Below are 10,158 nucleotides of genomic sequence, written 5' to 3' on the forward strand. Positions count from 1 at the left end.
CAATGCTAAATGTCTTAGTTATGGTGTTTTGTCAAAGTACACATTTGTACCCAAGAAATTTAGTGATTAAGGGGTAATTTATGTCCAATGAAATCTCCATAAAATTACAATATTAAATGTCTTAATTACGGAGTTTTGTCAAAGTACACATTTGTCCCCAAGAAATTCAGTGATTCAAGGGTAATTTATGTCCAATGAAAATTCCAAAAACCAGACCCTATTCACACTTATATAAGTAGTATAGATTGGACTGCACTATGCCTAATCGAATAGTTAGCTTTCCAAGCTTTTGATATGAAGGTTGTTTTTATGATCATTGGATGAGAATAGTTAGTAGTGTACTGACAGTTTTTAACCCTAAACTTCACTTCAAGTGGAGAGGTAGACACCTTGAAATGTTATTAACTAGGAAAATTGTGAAACTGACCATAAGTTTTTAACATTTCTCTTAAATTCACCATAACTTTTCAAAATGTCTAAAACTCACCACGTCACTAACTTGATGTTAAACAAACTAACAAGTGTTAATATATTACCATTTTACCCTTTATAGAAAATATAAAATATATACCTATAGATTTTAATATTTTAACTACAAAAACAAGAAAAAAAAGGAAAATGTTCAAAAAATATTTTCAAATATAAAATACATAAAAACACAGAAATGACAAAAAATATAGAAATTGAAAAATAAAATCAGAAAATAAAAATTGTAGAAAAAACACCTAAAATTATAGAAAAACACAGAAATTGCAAATAAATAACAAAAAAATCAGAAAAAAAATTATAGATTGTAGAAAATAGAAAAATTTAGAAAAACAGAAATTATAACAAAACATTGGACATTATAAAAAAACATTAAAGATGCAAAAAAAAACAAGAAAATTGAAAACTGAAAGAGACAAAAAAACTCAAAAAAATATAAAGATTGGATAAAAACAGATATTGCAAATATACATAAAATGATAAAAATAAAAAAAATTATATATTATAGGAAAAGGTAAAATTTATAAAAAAACACAAGAAATTGCAAATAAATAACAAAAAAATCAGAAAAAAATTATAGATTGTAGAAAATAGAAAAATTTAGAAAAACAGAAATTATAACAAAACATTGGACATTATAGAAAAACACTAAAGATGCAAAAAAAACAAGAAAATTGAAAACTGAAAGAGACAAAAAAAAACTCAAAAAATATAAAGATTGGATAAAAACAGATATTGCAAATATACATAAAATGATAAAAATAAAAAAATTATATATTATAGGAAAAGGTAAAATTTATAAAAAACACAAGAAAGTGATAAAATTTTCAAAAAGATAATAAAAACCTACACAAATTGCATAAAATGAAATTAAAAATATCAACTAAAAAAGCAAAATTAAAAAAAATGATATTTTTTTAAATTACATATTTTGGAAAAAATAAAAAATTACAAACAAATTAATAAAATGATAAAAATTTTCAAAAAAAAACAAAAATTAGACATTAAATCCGAAGATTATTGCAACAAAATTTCAAAAAATATTTCAGTCAATTAGATAAAAATTTACAAAAATAGGGTAAATTACAAAGATCCCCCTGTAGTTTGTTTTGCAACAAAGACCCCGTTGCAACAAAGACCCCGTTGCAACATTTTTTAACCCCCATACTACCCTTCTATTAAGAAAAACACTATTCATCTTCCCCAATTTCATCAGAGGCATCACCCGCCAAAACCCCTTGCAAGCAGTGGCGCCTGTGTCGCTGGTGGAACTGGCCTGGCCGAAACCAGTTGGCAGGAAATCATCGGTGACATCATGTGCCCAAACCCCCTGCAAGCGATGCCATCTGTATCGCTGGTGGCATCAGCCCAGCCAAACCAGTTGGCAGGCAGTCACCGGCAAAGGTAAAGAGGTGGATTGAGATCAAGCAGAGACGGTGATGTTGCAACTTCTGGCTGAAACCAGTTTCATGCCTTTGCTGTATAACTGACCTGCAACTTCATCCTTTGCTGATGGAAGTTTCATGCCATGCTGTATAACTGACCTTTGCCAATGGCAAGCAATCATTGGCAAAGGTAAAAGGTGGATTGAGATGAAGCAGAGACAGTGTTGCTGCGACTTCCGTCAGAAAAACGGTAGCTAATGATTTCATTTCCAACCGGCAAAGAGAGCAGCAAAATTTCCAAACGTCTCTCACAGTGCTGCTGCAACTTTCGACTGAAACCAGTCATCGGAAATGGTAGCAAGCTTTGCAACAAAAATTCCAAACGTCGCCTGAGAGATTCAAACTCTCGCGGGGGAAACCCCATGTACTTAGTAGGCACACTCACCCGGGAATGCTATCCCCATTCCCTCTTGCCCTTGCGATAACGTTGTCGTACAGGCTAGTTTCCCATGATCGCGGCATCGTTGGCGAAGACTATAGAGACGAGATTGAAGACGAAGAAGAGAAGAAAGGGAAGATGAGAAATGAGTTGGAAGAGAGAAAGAATGAGAGAGGACGGCGAGGGAGGGGGAAAGAAGAGAAGAAAGGAAAAGCAATAGGTTAAATAGGTTTTAAGAGGAAAGGGGCAAAAAAAAGAAAATAGAAAAAGTTTTAGTGGGGTATTTTGGTAATTTAACGTATTTCATCATTTCATTTAACGGTCAAGGGGGTCTTTGTCTCATGTAAACCTCGTTGAGGATTTACATCCCACATCAAAAGAATACATTGCAAATGTTTCAAAGCATAAAAAATCTTTAAATTTCTTATCACCTTTCAAATCTTCAAACAATAGATTTGTGCAGCAACAACCTTCAAATGAGATAGATAGATAGAGAGAGAGAGAGAGAGAGAGAGGTGCAGTGGCTATCTTCAAGATTTGAGCGAGAGAGAAGATGCTAAGACAGCAGCAAGATCTGAACAAGAGAGAGGGTGATGCAGTGACTATCTTTAAGATCTATGCAAGAGAAGGTGGTGCGACGGTCAGATTTGAGTGAGTGATAGAGAGAGAGTTTTGGTCTAACCCTAACCTAAATGACCTTCTTCCTCTAACTTGCCATTCAAGGGTAGTTTGGTCATGAAAATTGTTATTTATGTTGACATGGTCATTTTTGTTAAGAAACATTAACATTACACTAACAAAATGTTAGTTTTGGAAAATAAAACTCAGTAACATGGGGCCCCCTGAATGTTTTGAAAAATTGTGCTGAATTTAAGAGAAATAGTGAAAAAAAAATGCAAATAATATACCCCTGGCCACTCTACCCGGTCCTGGCCCAAACAAAAAGAAAAAAAAATGCAAATAATATACCCGAACCACATACCGACCCAAAGTGTCTTCACAAGTCTATATTTGCAGCTGAATTCCAAGTTTATTCTTATTGAAGTGCCATACTGAGTATAAACATTTTAGTTGGCAATATCGGTGCCAAATACAATATTGCCCTAGAGCACTTACTCAACGCTTAATCAGCAATAAATACTACCCAAACAAGTTTTTATTGTAAAAATACAATTGTATCACGTTTGAATCTAGAATAGCAATTGTACCAAACACAACCTAAAAATTAAGATAAATCTTGTTAGCATTGCTGTTATTTCGGTAGTCGGTTCCTTTTACTACCCAGTGCACTGTCGTCATTATCTCCATTAGCCCTGTAGAGACGGACAAAATTACCATTTTTACTCGTGACCAGGGAATGCCACATTGCCACCTGTGAAATGGGCTCTTCCATTACCAACATGCATACATTGCAACCTGCAACAAAGTTGGAGAACATGCACCCCTCGTGTACGTGGCTTATTCTGAATGAAAGAAAGCTACAAGTATTTGTCCAGCATGGCGGGACCACTGAGTGGGACTGGTGGGCCAGTGTTGAATCTCTCGTTAAATTTTGTAGGCCTGGGTTCGGCCCAATTGCCAGTCACAACTGACAATTGGCAGTTGAAATTCTTTAAATCGGGTAGGGTACCCGAGTTTGTATAGTATATCCTTACCCAACTTGATATGAGTATTACACATCAATAACCTAAACCTTACCAGTTCTTATCTCCTCACCAGTACTTTGCACCTCAAATGGGGTCATCTTCTATCAGCGTCACTAACCTACACTCTGCTGGGCCTACAGTAGAGTATAAGAAATACCCAAGTCAAGAGATAGAAATATACAGACAGATGACTCAATAAGATTGCAACAAGTGACATGGATAATAAAATTCGAACGTCCGATCAGCCCCAAGAAAAGTTAAGAGCATCCTAATCATCACATCATGTGAAGACATTAATTAGAAAAACTTGTTATTAAGATTTTGGATTGATTTGGTACGAAATTCCATTTAGAGAGAGTGGAAATTAAGATGAGGAGAAGCACAATCCTTATCCTTGTTTTAATTGTCAAATTGAAGCTGGTGTCCATTTTACTCCAAATGATCCAAAAACATTTATTTCTCTTCCTTTTAATTTCGGAAGAAGACATTGATTTAGACATTTTCCCCAAATTTCCTGACTGTTGAAAGGAACAGAAAATGCTACTACTATCATGGAGCATGGACTGTGTGTGTTGCGGTCATTTTTGGGATGGATGGAGTAGAACTAAAACACTAACACAAAGATGTAAAAGTTCTAGACCCGAAAATCCAACAAGTATCTTTGCATAAATGCTCAGGCAAAACACATAAGAAGTGGGTCGGGTTCAAGCTGTTGTCATGTTTGAATAATGGGCCTTTCATTTTAAATTTTTAATAAATATGGGCAATCTAGCTTTTGTTGATAAAATATTCTTCTTGTCAACAAAGAGTGTCCAGTTTGGTTACTGAACCGAAAACTAAATTGGACCAAACCAAAAACCAAATTACATATATAATAATATTACATGGGTGTTTGACTATGATAACCAATCAACCGGTAATCGGGTGGTGATTTATCAAATTCGGAGGGGGTTTGATTGGTCGATCAAATCCCCCTTCCGGTATCATATCTTTCCGGAAGCATAGTTTTTTCCAATGTTATACTATATATATAGTCTCTAGCTGATATCATCCCAAGACTAACCCGCCCCATCACAACTCTTATATTTACAGATGGGTAGAACACGTCGAATTCACACACACATCAGAGAGAGAGAGAGAGAGAGAGGAAAAAGGGGACCACAAACAAGAGTATAAACTTTAAACCGGAACAATTGAAACGAAGAGACAAATCCACCGAAGGTCCTATTCAATTTTAGCGTGAGAGAGATGGTGGGAGGCCGAGAGAGAGAGAGATGATGATGATGATGACCCTTTTTCAATCCTCAATTCTCAACCTCAGTAGGGACCACAAGAAATCCACTTAATTAGCATGGTAGCCAATAAGAATGCAGAGAATAGGATGGACGTTATAAACTCAACCAATGGAGGACGAGATAAGGCAGGGCGGTGGGCCCAAAAGCGCAACTCTCTCTCTCTCTCTCTCTCTCTCTCTGCTGAAACGAGAACGAGTACACCCCAAAAGTGCATGGACCGAGTCCACAAGTCTTGTGCGAAAGCAAAAGCGCGCTCCTGTACGTGGGCCATCCGCTGTTAAAATTATTGTAACCAGCTCGTCTCTAAATAAGAGGCGACTGCGTTTTTCCTGTTACGGTTTGGTTTGTTTTCGTCTAGTCTGGCACCTGGTTTCTGCTTCTTGCTCTTCCATCGATCTGAATCTGAATTCTGAGCCCTTTTCCTCAATGAGCTCAGACAAGAAAGCGGCCAACGCCGTAGGTGGTAAGACGGCCAGAGCCTGCGATAGTTGTTTGCGTAAACGTGCGCGCTGGTATTGCGCTGCTGACGATGCTTTCCTTTGTCAAGGATGTGATTCTTCAGTCCACTCAGCCAACCCTTTAGCACGACGACATGAAAGGGTTCGACTGAAGACTGCATCTATCAAGCCTATGCTTAACGATGGTTTCTTGGTTGAGAATTCGGCCCCTGCGTGGCACCAAGGGTTCACCCGCAAGGCCAGAACCCCTCGACATGTAAAGCCAGCTGCACTGCAACCACCTAAGGTTGAAGAGCCAATTCTGCTTAACCCGCTTCCTCTTGTGCCAGAGATGGGCAGCGAAGAATCTTCACCCGACGACAATGAAGAACAACTTCTCTATCGGGTTCCCATATTCGATCCCTTTGTCGCAGAATTATGCACGCCGGCCACGTTCAACGAACCAGCGATGACTACAAACGATGCGACAACTGCAGAAGATATGGGTAGTGAAAGGAAGGCCCTCCTTCCAGACGGCCATGATTTTGATAACGATCTGACTAGAGAGACGGATAAGCTACCTGTGTTTCTTCTTTCTGATATGGATATTGCAGAGTTTGCGGCCGACGTCGAGACCTTACTTGGGAGAGGGCTCGACGATGACTCATTTGGCATGGAGGATTTGGGGCTGTTGGACTGTAAGGAGGAAGAAAATATGGACTGCTTTGGGAGTGGAAGGGTGAAGGTTGAAGTAGAGGAAGTGGAAGCTGTCGTGGGCTGCCAGCAGGTGGAACCAGGGTTGGGCATGACCAGAGAATCGCTGGACTTGAACTTCAACTCTGATTCACCGACTACTGCAGAGGAAGAAGAAGAGAAGGCGGTGAAGGAAGCAGCGAATTCGAATGTGGTGACCAATATGAACAGCGGATATAAAGGTGACAAGATGTCGAGCAAGATATCGTTGAGGCTCAGGCTCAACTATGAGGGGGTGATCTGTGCTTGGGCCAGCAAAGGCTCTCCATGGACGACCGGCGAACGGCCACAATTCAACCCGGACGACGACTGTTGGCCCGACTGCATGGTGAGGCTCTTAACTGGTCCCACCGTTTTTTGGTCACACCCAGTGACATGTAGTGTTGTCATTCATAGATCTACGTCTTCAAATGAAAGAAGTGTAGATCGATTGACAAAACCGGGTCACTGAGAGTCTGAGACTGAGGTTGGTCTATCATCCTTAATGCACCCTAGCTAGGCCTCTCTGTAACGACATGAACTGTGAAATAATAAGTTGAATTATGTATAAGATTGACATGTAATTTGATGTTCATCAGGGTACGTACCCGATGGAGGTGTATCATCATCATCCATATGGGGAGATGGGAGGTGTTGGGGGACACGTAACTATGGGCAATGGAGGAAGAGAAGCGAGGGTGTCTAGATACAGAGAGAAGAGGAGAACACGGTTGTTCTCCAAGAAGATACGATACGAAGTTCGGAAGCTGAATGCGGAGAAGAGACCCCGAATGAAAGGCCGGTTCGTTAAGAGGACGTCATTGATGGGAGTAGCAGCTCCTTTTCCTTTCTGAATTCTGTGTTCCGATCGAGTTCTGACCACCCAGTGACTGTCATCAATCATATCCTAGGCTGCTCCTGGCTGCCTGTGTTTTTTTTTTCTTTGCAACTGATGAGGGAAAGAAATCGTAAATGATGAGTTAATTAGTTGGATCATGGATGGGCTTTCAAGTGTTTTTTCTTCACTAGCCTATGCACTGCCGTTTTTAATAAAAAATTTAAAAGTTAATAATTTTAGTTCTCTTCTCTCTCTTTCAATCTGAACAAGTGACAAGCTTCTAATATTTCCAAAAGGGTGGTGAAGTTGTGTAATTAGAGGAAACAAACTTATTGAGTGCATTTCAGCAAATGAGTAGAGACTAGAGAGGTTGTTAAACTTATAAGCACCCTTGCCTCGAGGGTATCTTGTGAAATTGTAGATGAATTTGGTAGCATCCTTATTATAAATTTGCTTCTCCATCCACTATGTTAAAGGGTATCTCCCCCCTTCATCAGTTTCTTTAATTTGGAGGAATTCCATATCAACCCAGGACTCTGCACAAATCCATGTATTGTAGGGATTCTAGCTCCTGCAAACTCTACTTAGGATTAGGAATCTCGAATTCACACCTGCGCCCCACAAGGGGCGCCCCACAGCACATCCCACCGTGCATTGAGAACATCTCGATGATAGTATCAGTTTCAATACACGGCAGAGATGTGCTGTGAACACTGTGGGGCGCAGATCTGAACACAGGAATCCCAGTTCCATGACTTCCCTAAAGAAAATAGTTCCATGTATTGTAGGATTCTAACACTTCATTTCTTTTAGTAGAAAGATTAATTTTTTTAAATAAAATTTTCTAATTGGCATATACACAAATTTTTCTGGTTGACTACTACTAGTCTAACTACTACACAAATTTATGAACATACAAAGAGATCGACATACACACAAGCAAAACACCAGACAAAACAGTGAATAGAGAGAGAGAGAGAGAGAGAGAGAGAGAGAGAGAGAGAGGCTGTGGCCTACAGGGTTAAGGCGTTGGATGGTTATTGACATAGGACGGACCTCAGGGTTTACGCCACAAGAACTTGCACACAAAAGGACCCAAATTTGCAAAAAGGTAGTGGTTATGTTATGTACGAAATTCAAATACTGACATGTGGCTAACATGCAAGCGTGGCTTCACATGGTGAACCCTGGCCCCACATCTTTGTTTCGGAGCTCCCGCAAGATGTAGGACATACTACTGACCATCGGTTGAATTCAGGTATTTCCTTTTTTTCGCCTTCCATTACTTGGCTCTTGGCTTTGGTGGTTACTGGGTTATTGGTTAGAGCAGTGGGCAGTGCCAGTGGCCACACCACCCATACCCATACCACGTACCTTTATGGCGTTGTCGGCCCCCGGCGTCACCCCTTGAAATTAATGAACCAATTCAGCTGAATAGAATACATGAGGAGAAAATGAGACTGTGTTGGCCGCTTAGGTGCTTTACACGTGGACGGTTGAATCATCCTTAGCTGTTGGAGATGGGGGACCAATGTGTCTTAGGGGCCGTTTCTGAAGTGGCTGTGGCTGAACTCAAGTCTGAAGGAAGGGCTTATTATTCTGTCTTTTAGTGAATACAATATAAAAATTCTATAATAGAACTTTTAGTGTAAATCAACCCAACACATTCCATTCAGCCATTAAGGAACTCGTAAGTCATAATAGTTGAGACCTATCCGGTATCCATAAAAAGCAAGCAAAAAATATCCAATTCAGCCATTTGGCTGGTATCGTATCAAAGGGCCCCTTATATCAGGACGCACAATAACCATAACCACATAGGCCCACAATGGCAGTAACATCTAATTCCCCCTCCCCTCTCTCTCTTTCTTACTCCCTGGAACAAAATTTTAGTTTTCTTTTGCGAAATTAATAATGCCCATGAATGGTGCGGCCTAAAATGTTCCATCTTGCCTATTAGAAACTGTGCCCCATTCATAGAAACTGAAACTGAGATGCATGTTAATGTTATTACTCCGGGCCTCAAGTTTCATCGAGCAACATTTCTGTGGTGGATAGTGAATAAATTGTCACAACTCACAACACGCCCCCCCCCCCAAAAAAAAAAAAAAGAAAAAAAAAGAAAAGAAAAAAAAAGAAAAGAAAAAAAAGAAAAGTACAGAAACTCCCCGAAGAAGAAATTATTTGAGAAATTTGATTCGTTTATAGTGGCTCTAGCATGAGATGTGACTATTTTTTACATCAAATTAGAAACAGAGCTTGACAAGTCCAGGTTTTTTATCATACCATTACAAATCAACATTCCTTTTTGAATCTCCAAAGCCCCAAAAGCCAAGCTAGGTCCAAGCCTTGGATTGTTAACATCAAGCATCAGCAACGGGTGTAAAAAAAAATCAAAAGACACGTGTACATGCCACAGCGACTAATTTTAATGTGTAACCTGTGCAGACTGCGGATATTGCTATGAGGCCCAAACATAAAATGATAAAACTGAAATTTATTTTCAGGCTGACGCTCAACCTGATTACTTGCCAGTGAGAAGGACGCTTGGATTATTAATTCAATGAGCGACAATCAGGGGCATGGTTTTTAAAATCGAACCGGTGACTGGACCGCTCAGGGGTCTGGTTACCGGTTCAAACGATTCGACCGTTTAACCTGAACGGTCGGCCTGTTCTGACAAAAATTAAAAAAATTAAAAAATAGTCAAAACCATTTGAACAGTTCAAACAATTAACCGGCCGGTTCAGCGGTTTGCTGACCAAAATCAACAGTTTTAAAGAAAAAATCGGTTTTGGAGAAAAATGGAATTGGTCAGATAACCGGTTCCCATTTTTCCAGTCTGACTATCCAGTCCGATCCGGTTTTGAAAACCATGACCAGGGGTGCTTAGGGTACAT

General features: G+C 39.4%; 1 protein-coding gene across 1 annotated transcript; it reads left to right on the plus strand.

Annotated features, from left to right (window-relative positions):
* Positions 1-5,493: 5,493 nt before the first annotated feature.
* On the plus strand, positions 5,494-7,501 carry LOC148863624 (zinc finger protein CONSTANS-LIKE 16-like). Its single transcript, XM_088976890.1, has 2 exons — positions 5,494-6,769; positions 7,020-7,501. The coding sequence occupies exons 1-2, from the start codon at positions 5,678-5,680 to the stop codon at positions 7,272-7,274; spliced, it is 1,347 nt and encodes a 448-aa protein (XP_088833016.1). The 5' UTR covers positions 5,494-5,677; the 3' UTR covers positions 7,275-7,501.
* Positions 7,502-10,158: the final 2,657 nt, after the last annotated feature.

The sequence above is a fragment of the Nelumbo lutea genome, chromosome 3, assembly GCF_056320005.1.
Source record: "Nelumbo lutea isolate HS-2025 chromosome 3, American lotus-T2T, whole genome shotgun sequence".
Lineage (NCBI taxonomy): Eukaryota > Viridiplantae > Streptophyta > Magnoliopsida > Proteales > Nelumbonaceae > Nelumbo > Nelumbo lutea.

What these genes read in the sequence shown, in the direction of transcription:
- LOC148863624 (XM_088976890.1), top strand. Translation starts at nt 5,678, where the DNA reads ATGAGCTCAGACAAGAAAGCGGCCAACGCCGTAGGTGGTAAGACGGCC. An exon ending in ACTGTTGGCCCGACTGCATG is followed by an intron (nt 6,770 to 7,019) that starts GTGAGGCTCTTA and finishes GATGTTCATCAG; the next exon opens with GGTACGTACCCGATGGAGGT.